Source organism: Marmota monax, unplaced genomic scaffold (assembly GCF_021218885.2).
Source record: "Marmota monax isolate L192 unplaced genomic scaffold, Marmota_monax_Labrador192_F-V1.1 WCK01_AAM20220418_F8-fsc00015, whole genome shotgun sequence".
Classification (NCBI taxonomy): domain Eukaryota; kingdom Metazoa; phylum Chordata; class Mammalia; order Rodentia; family Sciuridae; genus Marmota; species Marmota monax.
Window position 1 is genome coordinate 13,240,830 of NW_026692194.1, and position 17,581 is coordinate 13,258,410.

The window sequence follows — 17,581 nt, forward strand, 5'->3', positions numbered from 1 at the left end:
AATTTTTGTTATTAACCATATTACACAAATTTTTGTTATTATTAATAGCACTGTTAGGGTTGAAAAGCATTAATACATTCACTAAGGTGTTTTAAAATACTAAATTATATGGACTTGGTTTGATTTTTGGTTTTTTGATAATTCGGAAGAAATCCTATATCCTTGTAAAAGCTATCATTCTATGAAAATACTTGATGAGGGAATTACACGGAGACATTCAAATTCTTGTGAAATTAAGAGCATTATTTGTATTGACAGGCAGTTATGACTTTAATATAGACTATGGAATTCATTTTGGACAGAAACACCCTTCACAGTTAAAAAAAAACAAAACAGAGAATTGAACATGGCAGTAATCACTGCATTTTGTTATTATGCATTTTCTCAAACTATGGATATTGAAAATTCAATTACTATTTTGTGAGGAGCCAGAAGCATTTTTTAATATAGAAAAGATGTTCTTTGCTGCACCAATTTGCAGTCCTACCAACAGTGTATGAGTGTACCTTTTTTCCCACATCCTCGCCAACACTTGTCTTCAAAATGTCCGCCATTCTGACTGGAGTGAGTTGAAATCTTAGAGTAGTTTTGATTTGCATTTCTCTAATTGCCAGCGATGCTGAACATTTTTTCATGTAAAGTGGCATTTATACACAATGGAATATTACTCAGCAATAAAAGAGAATAAAATCATGGCATTTGCAAGTAAATAGATGGAGTTGGAGGAGATAATGTTAAGTGAAGTTAGCCAATCCCCAAAAATAAATGCTGAATGTTTTCTCTGATTTAAGGAGGCTGATTCATAGTGTGGTAGGGAGGGGGAGCATGGGTAGAATAGAAGAACTCTAGATAGGGCAGAGGGGTGAGAGGGGAATGAGGGGGCATGGGGTTAGAAATTATGGTGGAATGTGATGGTCATCATTATCCAAACTACATGTATGAAGACACGAATTGGTGTGAATATATTTTGTATACAACCAGAGATATGAAAAAACGTGCTCTATATGTGTAATATGAATTGTAATGCTTTCCACTGTCATATAAATTTTAAAAAATTAACAAAAAAAAAAAAGAGCAAAAAAAAAAAAAAGAAAAAAGAAAAGATATTCTTCCTGGGTGCAGTGGTGCACACCTGTAACCCCAGCAGCTTGGGAGGCTGAGGCAAGAGGATTGTGAGTTCACAGCCAGCCTCATCAACTTAGCAAGGCCCTAAGCAACTTAGTGAGGCCCTGTATTAAAATAAGAAAACATATTTTTAAAAGGAATAGGGATGTGGCTCAGAGGTTAAGTGCTCCTGGGTTCAATCCCTGGCACAATTAATAAAAAAAAAAAAAAAAAGTATTAGGGATGGGATTGTGGCTCAGTGGTAGAGCACTTGCCTAGGATGCATGAGGCACTGGGTTCGATCCCCTGCACCACATAAAAGTAAACAAAATAAAGGGATTGTGTCCATCTACAACTAAAAAAAAATATTTAAAAAAATATTAGAAAAGATGTCCTCATATTTGAAAAGTTTGAGAACCAACCAAGGCTATGATAGTAGCTCACTGACAGGGCTGTTTGACTCCATGTCCTCCTCCTATCGCTAATGCATTCTCTAGGACAGAAAGACTCTGTCAGTCCTCAATGATAAGTATTAGTCAACCTGGAGGTCCACTGCAGAGACTGTGATATTTACTAATGGTTAAACTTAATTAAGTTTGCATATAATTTACTTAATAGAGAATTAGAGATTGACTCATGATGGCTGACTGAACGTACACATTTGCTGCTTGGTGCCCCCTAAATCTCATAAAAATGCCTGTAGATAAATACAGATAATAAAATCCATTTTAATAAAATTAGAAAACCAGGAAACTTATGACCAAAAAGAGTAGATTTTAAGTAAATTCTGAAATATATTACAAGAGAACAAATGTTGGGACAATCAAACTGAAGAAAACAAAAGCCCAACATATGGGCAGAGACGCCTACTGGGAGGGGAGGTCTGACAGCTGAAGCTAAGAGTCAGTGGATAAGGAGAGGTGGAGAGTGTTGGGGTAGCAGGGTGGGTAGGGAGGATGGATCTTCTATTCCAAAGTGCTTTGATTCTCTTATCTCCGGTTCTGAAGTTTGAATCATTCTGTGCACTGAAGACTCTTGCTCTGTTTGCTTTTCTTCTTTGTATGATTTGTTATTTTTGATTGTGACCTTATTTTTAGTGGAGATTTTTTTTTTTCCTGAGAATCACAGAAATATCTCTCTAGGGGAATTTGTATTTGCTTTTGTCGGATACCTCAGAGATAGCACTAGCAGGATTTTTATGTTAATTTTGTGTACTATGAGAAATCCTACATGTAAATTCATATTGCAAACTGGAATGTGGCATAAACAGGGTTTTACTTTCTCACTATCTATAGCTTCAGGTAGAGGTAAACTTTCTTGCTGTCTTGTGGAATGGAGCCTGCCTTGTATTGACAGGTCAGTTGTTCGAGAGTCTCGCTTCACACATGCTTCAACTCTCTCTCTACCTTGGAAACCATAAGGTTCTATCCCTGTTCAAATGTGGATTAAAATTGAAGTCCCGGGCTGGGTTGTGGCTCAGTGGTAGAGCGCTCACCTAGCACGCATGAGACACTGGGTTCAATCCTCCGCACCACATAAAAATAAAATAAAGGTTATTGTGTCCACCTACAACTAAAAAACAAATATTTAAAAAAATTAAATTCCTAGCCCTTAAGACCTTTTCCCAGACTGTTTACCTTCCTTTCCCTTCTTCCCACATCAAAGCTTTCATTATTATTATTGCAGTTATATAGCAGTACATCTGTACCACGAAGGTTGGAAATCTATTAACATAAGAAGGTAGTATGCATGTATTGACAAGGAAAGAGCTTCAGGATATATATTGACACAGAAATGAGCAAATTCACTCTTTTGGAATATGAAAGTTTTACTGTTGTATGAGTTTGGTTATATATTTGTTTGTTATCCAAACCTTTTATTCAGGATTTCAAGGTGTTTGTAATAGAAGGGATTCACCATTAGTTTTAGTTTGCCATGTTGTAAGATCCAGAAGTCCCCAACACACAAATACATCCTGAGGGCACTCATTCTTTTGCAGTCTACTAAAATTTCTTTAGTGGAAAGAGGATAAAGGGATAAAGAAAAAGCTAGTCTTTTCAGTACTGCAGATAATAGTGAGAAGCATCCAATGGAAATCCAGAAATACTCGTTATAGCAGAGCAATAGTTCACCCACTTCTATTCATATGTAACACAACATATAGTGGATACACTATGGCACATCAAATACACCAAATTAGAATAGCTGGTAGAGTTCATCCTTACCAAACTCAGCCAAAAATTAAAGGCTTAATTAGTGTTAGAAATGATCTATGTAAAATAGACAATAATTTAGGAAATATTTTTATATCCTAAGTACCCATGTAATCTATAAAGAAAGGCAGGGTGTGTTTGTATGTGTATATCTTGTACTGGCAGAAATGTTTTTAGATTGTTCACACTCTTAATTGTGAAACACATAGGAGTTCTAAGTTTAGAAAAAGGAGGAAAACTTAAATTTATAGGAAAATTTAAATTTATAATTTACATTATCCTTAAGTTGAAATTTTAATTTAGTAATCGTAATAATGCGATTACGGGACCACGTTTTGATCAACATACATTACTATCTCATGCTCAACAATTTTAGGAAATTGCTATTTTCTTCATGTTACAGATGAGAAAACCGAAGTCTAGAGAGGTTAAGTAATTTATTCTAGGTTACACAGCTCCTATGAAGTGGAACCAATATCCAACCCCAGTTCGTTTTGATTCTAGAGCTATAACTAATGGATGTCTCATAGGGCCTCTCCTTTAACAATTTTATATTATTTAATAACATTAATTTTGTACAAAACAAAATTTTTTTGTTTATAAATAATGTGATAGAAATAATGTCTCATAATCTGTCGCTTATGGAGTTCACTCTTCACATTTGGAGGTATTTTATCTTTTTTTTTTTTCTTTTTCCTATTTATGTAAACTATATGTTCTGAGGCACCAGGGCCTGCATGATAATTGCGAAATTTCTCTACGTTCCAGTGATTATGTTTTTATCTAAAGAAGGCAACTTATCCTGATTTTTTATTGGTGGCTTTAAAGGCTTTGGCCTGGTGAGAAGAGAATGTCCTATAGTTGCGTCTTCTCTCCTCTCAGGGCTTCTGGGGCATGCCTTGGCTGCCTGTCCGACGTCTGTTTCTGATAAGTGAGTTTTAAGTCTCTAACAGCTCTTGGGAATTTTGTTGGCAGAGACCTGGTGAGATCATTCTGCTTCCCGCTGGATTTCCTTTCTCTGTTTTTTTCGAGCTGTTCTGATGAACACCGCCCCGGAGCATTCAGTAATACCTCTGTTCCCTTAGGAACTATTGGCCTACTCCCTGGTTTTATCTCTCTCTGCACAAAAGTTCCAAGTCTCTGGAAAGGAAAACAAAGTTGACATTAACAGGGGAACACAAATCACCGGAAGACGCAGCTGAGTTTGTTGGTTAGGTCAAGTCCTGGTGAGGCAGGCACTTACTTCTCTGCTTCTTCATTGGCTGTCTCCTTCGTCCAAAACTAAAGACATCACCATAATATTTATTGGCTAAACTTGTAAATAAATTACAAAATAGGGTGTGCCAGAAAATGAGCAGGAAGGAAAAAGCAGTAGAAAGTCAAAGAAGAAATATTTCATTATCTCCCATTTCTCAACTTTTCTGTCATTTGGATTGTTTAAGGCTATTCATATCAAATATTATTTCTTGTTGTATAGGTTACTATGGATACAACAGAAACAGTTCATAGATCTAAGAATTTATGATCATGTCCCAAATGTCTATGAGTTCCAACAAAAGGTTTACTTATAATGAAATATAAAAGCAAACATCTGTAGTTGAAAAAAATCCAACTACTCACTATTACATTTCTATCTGGATTTATAACCTGATTTGCATCCCCCTGCCCCACATGCACATTAAGAATATCAAAAATTGTTTATTAACTGCTTTGATATTATCTTAAGCAAATAATTTTAATTATTTAAATAAATTAAATTCCCAAACTATGATTCCAAATTATGACATCATTCCTTGCTTTTTACTATGCATGTGGTTGGGATTCTATCCTACTAACAACTAGGTTAGTTTGTTTAAATAACCTTTTAGAAAGATGATTATGACTTCCAAAGGCTTTATATTCTACCATAAATCTATTCTGCTTTAATGTATTGTCATGAGCTGTCCATGGATTGCATGTGGGTCACCGCCCATGGAAGCCTAGTGAATGGAAACATCTGGTGTCTGGGAATGACCAGTGGACATTTTCTCTGGTCAATTGCTCAGGGACAGTGTGAATTTCTGTTCCACTCTTCCATGGCTCCCACGGCACCTGAGATGGGTGTGACCTGCCAAGATGTCGATCAACCTGCTGACTGAAAGACATCTCAAGGCAAAACTCCACCCTTGAAACCTTATCCTTGCCTTTAATGCACCCCCTTAATAAACCACTGGAGCCATCTTTTGTCTGTCTAGCTCCAGAACCCATGTGGACTAGATCAATCAGGGGCTTCACTATCGTAAATATATTTCTGAATATTTGTGTTTTGTTATTCATTAAGTATTAGACTTTTAAGTTTTAGGGTGGCTTACATTCTCCTCGGCAGGAAGAAGAACCCCCCAATGAGATGCTGGCCATCACACCTGTTAATGTATTAAATAACTAATTCTAAATAAAGTCTTACCTTTCCCCGGATGGGCTCATTGGGAGTTTTCCTGGAATCATATTGGTGTATAAAAGACATGTATTCTGTAAACTTGTTTTGAAGTTCTGCTGATGCATCTGGAGAGGCAAGTGGAACTAAGAAAAAGAATAGAGTTTTTTGGGAAGTCAAAATAAAAATTAGATTTGTCTATAGAATTATAATCAGTATTCATAGTATCCAAGCTTTATAAAAATGCCCACAGAATGATATATTCTCTAAGTATTCAAGGTTACTTACCCATATCTACACAATAAATATAATGGATTCACCATGATTTTTCCATGAAAAGGACCAAAGCAAAACAACCAAATTTGCCCCACATGTGAAATTATTAATTTTTACATCTAATATTAATACTAATACAGTCATATTAAAAAAACTATTGGCCTTAAAAATCTATTAGATATGCTCTTTTACACAGAAAGCAATAAGTTTTAGAGAAAACTTAAGTCTAACTTATTTGTCAAATTATTTTTTACTATTAGAAAGAGTATGAAAAATTTTATGCTGAATCTGTAGTCGGGACCAAGTGGCTAAGGTGACACACAAGGCATTCCATACTCAAGTTCCTCCCAGCTATCTTCACGGAATGCACTGGAAGACCCTGGGGCTGCTGCACTTGTAGCTGAATACACAATCCTTTTTATTTCACCCAATGACGGAGACTCTGAATATTTGCAAGAGCATAAGACACTTTAGAAATCATTTTTAAGTATCTTTAAATCAAGATGATGAGTATATATTCATTTTGTGGGTCTCTACTTCACATATGTTTAACATTTTAAATACTTTAAAAACTCATTTTAGTTTTATTTTTAGCAGGCAAAGTTATTTAAAGAATCAGAGCGATTTCCAGTGGCTGCTGACAATCACAAAAGTTTAATGTAGTAATTCTGTCAAGGAAAAAATTAATCTTTTAAAAAATATGAACTAGTATGAAATATGAGCAGCAGTTTGGGCTGGAGGATAGGAAAGGTCATATTCTGTCAAAAGAGAATAGGCTGTGAGGAAGTGTTTCTAAGAGTTTACATATATTAGCATATCTGTGGAATGATATATAAGAAACTGATATCAAAGACTACTGTAGAAGGAAGACTTGGGTTACTGAAGGACAGAAGTGGAGAGAGGTAGATTCACTTTTCACTGACCTTTGTATTCTTTGAATTCTGTACTATATGCATATATAACTATGAAAAATAAAGTAAAATCTATTTTAATTACATCTTTACATATGAGAGAATATTATATTAGTAAATTCACATTTATTAACCATTCATGAATTCAATTTTATATTCAAATATAGACATAAGTTAATTTTACTAGCATGAATGATGAGTATTCAGATATTTATACATCAAATGTATAAATACATTACATGATATGAATGGCAATCTTTCCCCAGTTAGCAGGAAACAAAAGTTAACTGATAAACGTTTTCTTGATTTCTAATTGAAATCAGCTGCTCAAAACGAATTTTTTGTTTTGTTTGTTTGTTTGTTTTACTTGTTTTTTTTTAACCTAGTCATTACCTTTCTTTTAGAACTTGCTAGCACACAAAGAACAGCAGGTGCTAAAAATTTAATAACCACAACACTGAGAAAATCCTATCCATAATTCATATTGTTTTTCTGCAAATTGAGAAAGGACTACCATTTTTTTGAATGAATAACAAGTTTCAGCTCACAGAACATTAATGTTTTCTGGGTCCTCGTTTGATAACTTCTTGAATAAAATAAAGCAATTCTAAATTTAAGCATTAATCATATAAGGTTAATGGATTAAACCATTTTGGGGTTTAATTGAACCATTTTGGTTTTGATAGAAGATTGATATATTTTCAAATTCTGGCACCACTACATTTCCTACCCATGTGACTTTGGAAAAATCATTTTATTGAGATTCAATTTCCTCTTCTCTAAAATGGGGTTAATGATAATTTGTTTTCAGAATTGTGAGGATTAAGGGCAACATTTATAAAGTCTCTAGGATGTTGGGGTCAAATTATGGGGGGTCTCAGCAAGGGTCTAGGTCTTTTCTATTCTGGGGAAAATCCAGAAGGGAAAGAAAAGCATGAATCCAATGACCTATCAAAGAAAGAAAGAAACAAACAAACCAAGACAAAACAGCTGTGAGAAACCCAAAGCCTTCAGTAGATGGGTATGAAGGCTTTAGTGAACTGGTGTGACAGGTGAGCAGCAGCTCGAGGATAGAAAGGTTCAAATGCAGTCAAGAGAGAATAGGTTGAGAGAGACCTTTTAAATTTGCTCCAGGCCTTGCTTCACATTGCCTTGGGAAGATCATGACTTGCCCCAGAGCCACAGAAACTGGCATTCACTGATCAGCCATCTGTTGTCAACACAGTAACATCAGCCAGCACAGCAGTCCCCCCAGGATAAGAAACTGGTGGCAATGGGTGCATGCTGTCCCCTTGGGCTTCTCTGCTCAACTTTTCCTCCAGCAATTGTCAGCATCGGTGGATGTGAAACACCAAGAGAGTGCCTTCCCTCAGTGATGCCTCTTTCAAAGAGTTTTAGGGTAGCAGGAGTGGATTCCTGACTTTAGGACTGGCCTAGTACAGTGACAGCAACTGGTGATGGTCAAAACTGATTTTGTAATGTCGGAAGCTCTACACAGCCTAGGTCTTGTTTTCTTTCCTTAAATTCACTGGGAGGTATGCAAACCAGAGCCTGGTCTTAACCATTTGTCCACACAAGGCCACTGATCGCCTTTGGGGAGCATGATCTAAGATAAATTACATACCCTGGAACAGAAAGAAAAGTTTAACATATACCATGGGAAGCAGTACACCAATAATTAAAAGAAGCTTAACAGATAACTTCGAATATACATAGACGTTGTCAGTAATGTGAGGCAAGAGTAAAGATCATTAAAAAATCATGCAAAATGTTAGAAATGAAAATAGAGACACCTCCACCAGCGGGGTAGACACCTGCCAGAGCCTCACCTCTGGCACAGGACCACCTCTTCTGACCAGCAGACTACCTAGGGAGGTCAAACCCTGTGGCTCAGATCCACCCACACCCACCAGAGCCCACCTTCCAGCACAGGTCTGCCTCTTCAGAACAGAAGACTACTTCAGGAATAGGTCCCACCCACATCTGTCCACACCGACTTGGGCAGGAACCATGTCCAGGGTAGGTCAGAGTTCAACCCCCTCCCACCTGGGAGCTTAAGCCTAACCCACTTCCATTTTGAGACACTGCAGTCATCAACATAGCCCTTCCCACCCCACACAGTAGCCCCTAACTTTTTGACAACAGACAGGGTCTATAAGCAGCTGCATCTCAGAGCAGGCATCCCAAAGGGAGTGTGAGGCCCACTCTTACAGCCCCATCTCTGTAAGACATAGCTTTCATCTTCGGCACCTTAACTATTATCTCGAGTTACCTCTGCTATTGCCACCACCAACCTTAGATGCAGTAGCATATACTGAGGGACACCAGCAGGGTCTGGAAGCCCAACATCAAGGTGAGGTACAGACAATCTGCATGGATACTACAAGAATATAGGGAAGAACTGTAACATCTCAGATCCACACTGCAAGAAAGGAAGACACATAGACAACATGAAAAAACAAGGGAGGAAAGTTCCCCAAACAAACCAGGACACTATAATAACAGAACCCATGGACAGCAAAATTGATGAAATGTCAGAGAAGGAGTTCAGAAGGTTCATAATTAAAATGATCTGTGAATTAAAGAATGACCTAAATGAACAAATACAGGCAAAAAATGATCACTCCAACAAAGAGATAAGAGAACAAACACAGGTAGCAAAAGATACTTCAAGAGAGAGATAGAGACTCTAAAAAAAAAGTCAGAAATCCTTGAAATGAAGGATACAATAAATCAAATTAAAAACTCAATAGAAAGCATAACCAACAGACGAGATCACTTGGAAGAAAGAATGTCAGATAATGAAGACAAAGTATACAATCTGGAAAATAAAGCAGATCACTCAGTGAAGATAGTAAGAAACCATGAACAGAACACACAAGAATTATGGGACAGCATCAAAAGACCAAATTTAGGAGTTATTTGGGTAGAGGAAGGCACAGAGTTTCAAACCAAAGGAATGCACAATCTCTTCAATGAGATAATATCAGAAAATTTCCCAAGCATGAAGAACAAATTGGAAAACCAAATACAAGAGGTTTACAGGACACCAAATATACAAAATTACAACATATCTACACCAAGGCACATTATAATGAAAATACCTAGCATACAGAATAAGGATAGAATCTTAAAAGCCTCAAGAGAGAGGAATCAGATCACATATAGGGGGAGACCAATTTGTATCTCAGCAGATTTTTCAACCCAGACCCTCAAAGCCAGGAGATAATGGAAAAACATATACCAAGCTCTGAAAGAAATGGATACCAACCAAGAATCTTATATCCAGAAAAACTAAGCTTTAGATTTGATGATGAAACAAAAACCTTCCATGATAAACAAAAGTTAAAAGAATTTACAACTAGAAAGCCTGCTCTACAGAACATCCTCAGCAAAATATTCCAAGAAGAGGAAATGAAAGACAATAGTGAAAATCAGCAGAGAGAGGTATTATACTAAAGTAAAATCTAATCAGAGGTGAAATCAAGTCACATTAAATACCAAAAATAAACAAATCATGACTCAATAATAACCCTGAATGTTAGTGACCTAAACTCACTAATCAAAAGACATAGTCTAGCAGATTGGATTAAAAAAATAAAAATAAAAAAAGACCCAACAATATGCTGCCTTCAAGAGACACATCTCATAGGAAAAGATATTCACACATTGAAGGTGAAGAGTTAGGAAAAATCATCACTCCCATGGACTGTGGAAGCAAGCATGGGTTTCAACCCCCATATCAAATAAAGTAGACTTCAAACTAAAGTCAATCAAAAAGGATAAAGAAGGACACAACATACTGCTCAAGAGAACCATACACCAACAAGACTTAACAATTATAAATATGTATGCCCCCAGAAATGGAGCCTCTATGCTCATCAAACAAACTCTTCTCAAGTTCAAGTCAAATAGACCACAACACAATAATTTTGATGACTTTAACACACCTCTTTTATCACTAGATAGACTTTGCAAACAAAAGCTGAACAAAGAAACTATAGAACTCAATAATAAAATTAATAACTTAACTGACATGCGTAGAATATTTCATCCTTCAATGAGAGAATACACTTTCTTCTCAGTAGCACATGAATCCTTCTCTAAAATAGACCATATACTATGCCACAAAGCAACCCTTAGCAAATATTAAAAAAAGTAGAGATACTACCCTGCATTCTATCAGATCATAATGGAATGAAATTAGAAATCAATGATAAAATAAGAAATAAAAGCTACTCTAACACCTGGAAACTAAATAATATGCTACTGAATGAACAATGGGTTGCAGAAGACATCAAGGAGATTAAAAAAATTTTAGAGGTGAATGAGAACACAGATACAACATATCAAAATCTCTGGGACACTATGAAAGCAATTCTAAGAGGAAAGTTCATTGCATGGAGTTCATTCCTTAAAAGAAGAAAAAGTCAACAAATGAATGACTTAACATTACCTCTCAAAGCCCTAGAAAAAGAAGAACAAATCTATACCAAAAGTAGTAGAAGACAGGAAATAATTAAAATCAGAGATGAAATTGAAACAAAAGAAACAATTGAAAAAAATGACAGAACAAAAAGTAGGTTCTTTAAAAAAATAAAAAAAAATTGACAGACCTTTAGCCATGCTAATAAAGAGAAGGAAAGAGAAAACTGAAATCACTAACATGTGATGAAATAGGAAATATCACAACAGACACTACAGAAACACAGAAGATAATTAGAAATCATTTTGAAAACTTGTACTCCAATAAAATAGAAAATATTGAAGGCATCAACAAATTTCTAGAGTCATATAGACAACATGAAAAAACAAGGGAGGAGAGACTCTGTGTCTAATAGAAGAAAAAGTAGGCCCCAATCTCCATCATGTGGGAATAGGCCCCAACTTCCTTAATAAGACTCCTTTCTTTGGTGCAAGAATTAAAATCAAGAATCAATAAATGGTATGGACTCAAACTAAAAAATTTCTTCTCAACAAAAGAAACTGACTCAATTGCCCAAATTGAGTCAGGATGACATATACAACTTAAACAGATCAATTTCAAGTGACGAAATAGAAGACACCATCAGAAGTCTATCAATCAAGAAAAGCCCAGGGCTGGGGATGTGGCTCAAGCGGTAGCGCACTCATCTGGCATGCGTGGGGCACTGGATTTGATCCTCAGCACCACATTAAAAAAATAAAAATAAATAAAGATGTTGTGTCCACCGAAAACTGAAAAATAAATATTAAAAAATTCTCTCTCTCTCTCTCTCTCTAAAAAAAAAAAAGAAGCCCAAAACTGGATGGATACACAGCCAAGTTCTACAAGACCTTTAATGAAGAATTAATACCAATACTCTTCAATTTATTTCAGGAAATAGAAAGAGAAGGAGCACTTCCAAACTCATTCTGTGAGGCTAATTCACCCTGATTCCAAAACCAGGCAAAGACACATCAAAAAAGAAAAACTTCAGACCAATATCTCTAATGAACATAGATGCAAAAATTCTCAATAAAATTCTGGCAAATCAAATACAAAAACATCAAAAAGATGGTGCACCATGATCAAGTGGGATTTATCCCAGGGATGCAAGGTTGGTTCAACATACGGAAATGTAATTCATCATATCAATAGACTTAAAGAATCCTATGATCATCTCAATAGATGCAGAAAAAGCATTTGACAAAATACAGTATCTCTTTATGTTCAAAACACTAGAAAAATGAGGGATAACAGGAACAAATCTCAACATCATAAAGGCTATCTATGCTAAGCCTCAGGCCAACAACATTCTAAATGGAGAAAAATTGAAGGCATTCCATCTAAAAACTGGAACAAGACAGGGATGCCCTCTTTCATCACTTCTATTTAACATAGTTCTTGAAACACTGGCCAGAGCAATTAGACAAAAGAAATTAAAGGGATACACATAGGAAAAGAAGAACTCAAACTGGCACTATTTGCTGATGATATCATTCTATACCTAGAAGACCCAAAAAGTTCCACCAGAAAACTTCTAGAACTAGTAAATGAATTCAGCAAAGTAGCAGGATATAAATCAACACTCATAAATCAAAGGCATTTCTGTATATCAGTGACAAATCTTCAGAAAGGGAAACAAGGAAAAATACCCCATTTATAATAGCCTCAAAATAAATAAATAGATAGATAAATAAATAAATAAATAGGTAGATAAATAAATAAAATACTTGGGAATCAACTTAATGAAAGAGGTGAAAGATCTATATAATGAAAATTACAGAACCCTAAAGAAAGAAGCCAAAGAAGACTTTAGAAGATGGAAAGATCTACCTTGCTCTTGGAAAGGCAGAATTAATATTATCAAAATGACTATACTACCAACAGCACTATACAGATTTAATGTAATTCCAATCAAAATCCCAATGACATTCCTCATAGAAATAGAAAAAAGCATTCATGAAATTCATCTGAAAAAATAAGAGACCCGGAAGAGCTAAAGTAATCCTTAGGAGGAAGAGTGAAGCAGGTGGCATCACTATACCAGACCTTACTGCAGAACAATAGTAAAGAAAAGAGCATGGTATTGGCACCAAAGCAGACTGGTAGACCAATGGTACAGAATAGAGGACACAGAGACTAACCCACAAAATTATAATTACTTATGTTAGACTAAGGTGCCAAAAACAGGCATTAGAGAAAAGATAGCCTCTTCAACAAATGGCACTGGGAAAACTAGAAATCCATATGCAACAAAATGAAATTAAATCCCTATCTCTCACAAAACTCAACTCAAAATGGATCAAGGATTTAGGAATAAAACCAGAGACCCTGTGTCTAATAGAAGAAAAAGTGGGCCCCAATTTCCATCATGTGGGATTAGGCCCCAACTTCCTTAATAAGACTCCTTTGGTGCAAGAATTAAAATCAAGAATCAATAAATGGGATGGACTCAAACTAAAAAATTTCTTCTCAGCAAAAGAAACAATCTGTGAGGTGAATAGGGAACCTACATCTTGGGAGCAAATCTTTACCCCTTGTGTTATACACATCAGATAGAGCACTAATCTCTAGGGTATATAAAGAACTCAAAAAGTTAAACAGCAAAAAAAACCCAAATAACCCAATCAATAAATGGGCCAAGGATCTGAACAGACACTTCTCAGAAGAGGATATACAATCAATCAACAAATATATGAAAAAATGTTCATCATGGTTAGCAATTAGAGAAATGCAAATCAAAACTACTGTAAGATATCATCTCACTCTAGTCAGAATGGCAGCTATTAAGAAGACAAACCACAATAAGTACTGGCGAGGATGTGGGAAAAGAGGTACACTCATACACTGCTGGTGGGACTGCAAATTGGTGCAGCCAATATGGAAAGCAGTATGGAGATTTCTTGGAAAATTGGGAATGGAACCACCATTTGACCCAGCTATCCCTCTCCTCAGTCTATACCTAAAGGACTTAAAAATAGCATACTACAGGGAACACAGCCATATCAATGTTTATAGCAGCACAATTCACAATAGCTAAACTGTGGAACCAACCTAGATGCCCTTTAATAAATGAAAGGATAAAAAATTGTGGCATTTATACACAATGGAATATTACTCAGCAATAAAAGAGAATAAAATCGTGGCATTTGCAGGTAAATGGATTGAGGTGGAGGAGATAATGCCAAGTGAAGCTAGCCAATCCCAAAAAACCAAATGCTGAATGTTTTCTTTGATATAAGGAGGCTGATTCATAGTGGGGTAGGGAGTGGGAACATAGGAGGAATAGACGAACTCCAGATAGGGCAGAGGGGTGGGAGGGGAAGGGAGGGGGCATGGGGTTAGAAATGATGGTGGAACTTGATGATCATTATTATCCAAAGTACATGTATGAAGACACGAATTGGTGTGAATATACTTTGTATACAACCAGAGATATGAAAAAATGTGTTTATATGTGTAATAAGAATTGTAATGCATTCCACTGTCATATGTAGGTAAAAAAAAATCAACTGTTAAAAAAAAAGAAAACAGGAACAATTGAAATGGAACAAACAACAACAAAAAAGACACAGTAAACCATGAGATTCATGAACTAGAAAATTAGATTGAGAAGCTATCCCAGAATATAGGAGGAAAGAAGAAAGAAAAAACAAAATTCAAGAGACATGGAAGGTGGAAATACCAACACCAGATTTAAAAGAAATAGAAGGAAATATCCAAAGAAATAATGAGGCTAAATATCTAACAATTTAAAGGAAGAGCACAGATCTCAGATTGCAAGAGCTCACAGAATACTAAAAAGGCAAGGGAAGTACGAGGGATGCCAGTTTTAAGGAGGTACCTGCATGACCTGGGGAGCGAGTGGCTCTTTAAAGTTTGCACCGTAGGCCTCTCACTTGCTCCACTCTGCACCCTGTCCTACAGGGTGCATAAGGAAAACCTCACGTCTAAGACACTTTGTACAGAAATTTAAGGTCATCTGAGACAAAGAAAAAATTATAAATACTCTTTCATAGAGAAGACATACATTATCTCCAAAGGAGTAGGAAGCAGATTAGTGTTAAATATCTGAATACCAACACTGGACCAAAGATAACCGGGTAATATTTTGAAAATATTAAAAGAAAAATTAGAATGTTAAATTAAATTTTAAATTAGAATTTTAATTAAAAGGAAATTAGAAGGCTGGGTGCGGTGGTGCCCACTTGTAATCCCAGTGGTTCAGGAGGCTAAGACAGGAGGATCACCAGTTCAAAGCCAGCCTCAGCAATGGCAAGGCATCAAGCAACTCAGTGAGACTCTGTCTCTAAATAAAATACAAAATAAGGCTGGGGATGTGGCTCAGTGGTTGAGTGCCCCTGAGTTCAATCCTCAGTACCAAAATGAATAATAAATAAAAATAAAAGGAACCTAGAATTTTAATATCTAACCAAATTATCATTTAACTATAAAGCCAAAATAAAAAAAAAATTGGGAGGTTACAAAATCAGATTTTCCCATTTAAAAAAAATCTACTTGGAAGAACTTCTAGAAGAAGTACTCAAATAAGACTAAGTAAGAAATAAACCAAGGAGAGTACCTAAGATATATGAAGGAAAATAACAAAGCTTTTATTTCCTGAAAAAGACAAGGAGTACAGAACAGAAAAAAAAAATAGCATTTTACCCATAAACACGCAGAGCATATTATCAATGAATAATATTATCAATGGGCTGGCCTTATGCTTAGCTTTAGCCAAAATAATGAGGCAGCAGTATCACTGTGTCAGTTCCAGGCAAAAATCCTTAAGAAAACCTTGCAACTTCTGCTTTTTGTTTTCTTAGAAGCCCTGAGCTGCCAGGTTAAGAAATTCAGCCACTCTGCAGGAGAAACCACAGGGAGAAGACCCAGACATCTCAGTGCCCTAGCTGAACCCAGTCCTAGATACCTGTCAGCCGAACACAGCCATACAAATGACCCTCCCCAAGACCAGAACTGCCCAGCTGAACCCAGCAAAGAGTGAAGAACACTGAGCAAATCAGATGATTGTTGTTTTAAACAACTAAATTTGAGGGAGCTTGTTATACAGATAATTGAAAGAGAAATAGTTCCAAAGAAAGCCAATAAAATAAATCATCTTTTAAATGGAGATGAAGAACTTCCTAGAATCTCAAAAATAATAACATGAAAGCATTCATTTCTTTATGGAGGAACAAAAGGGAGAGGAAAGTACTCTGAGCTATGATAGAGGGGAATTCCTCACCCAGACATTACATCTATTAGACATAAATACTATGTTCATTTATGCAAACACATGAGACTTTCTTTAAAAAAGCTAACAATAGTGGGGGCTTAGGTTGTAGCTCAGTGGTAGAGCTCCTGACTCGAATGTGTGAGGCACTGGGTTCAATCCTCAGCACCATTTAAAAATAAATAAAGGTGTTATGCTCATCTACAACTAAAAAAACATTAAAAAAAAACTTGAAATAGTGGAGATTATCTAAGTGGGACAACCTGAGAGAAGATATTCAGGTTCTTAGTGGTTTCTCTACTTAATAATTCAAATGCACCCCAGTGATTACTTAAAAGAAGTGTTATTAGATGAAAGCTACAAACATAAGGCAAAGTACATGAAAAATGTTGGAAATCCACAGTTTCTTGGAAATTTGATCTAATTAAAATAAGAATTTTCTAAACAAGTTGGTATCTAGCCATTCAGGTTTTATCAACAAAGCCAGGATTCATTCAAACCCACAATTTGCTCCTTATATAGGTGAGAACTTAGCAGTTTTACTTTGAGAAATTTTCTTAACCTTTTGTTTGTGTCTACTTAAGAAACATTGCCAGTAATATTTTCTCTTAGAAATTCTACTCAATAGTATTTATTTTGAGGGGCTGGGATTGTGGCTTAGCGGTAGAGCGCTCGCCTAGCATGCACGGGGCCCTGGGTTCAATCCTCAGCACCACATAAAAATAAATGAATGGAATAAAGGTATTGTGTCCAGCTATAACTAAAAAAAAATAGTATTTATTTTGATCTGTATAAAAAAAGATTGTTAATATAAAAATACTATAGATCTTCAAAAACACTTAAAAAATCCACAAACATAACTATAGCAAGAAGTCAGTCCTGTGCTATACATACTTGGTGCAAAAGAAGCAACTTAGACTAAAACCAACTTTATAAAATTAATTTGACCACTACATCTAGATTTGC

The 17,581-nt window shown here is 35.9% G+C and overlaps 1 protein-coding gene and 1 long non-coding RNA gene across 3 annotated transcripts in view; one reads left to right on the top strand and one right to left on the bottom strand.

Annotated features, from left to right (window-relative positions):
* Positions 1-17,581, top strand: part of LOC131423473 (uncharacterized) — a 146,004-nt gene that overhangs the window by 23,486 nt on the left and 104,937 nt on the right. The window lies entirely within an intron of this gene.
* CUNH2orf73 (chromosome unknown C2orf73 homolog) overlaps positions 4,122-17,581 on the bottom strand; it is a 34,743-nt gene continuing 21,283 nt past the window's right edge. The window contains 3 exon segments of the mRNA XM_046424015.2: positions 4,122-4,348; positions 4,350-4,457; positions 5,761-5,876. Coding sequence (XP_046279971.1) covers positions 4,256-4,348; positions 4,350-4,457; positions 5,761-5,876 — 317 coding nt within the window. The 3' untranslated portion in view covers positions 4,122-4,255.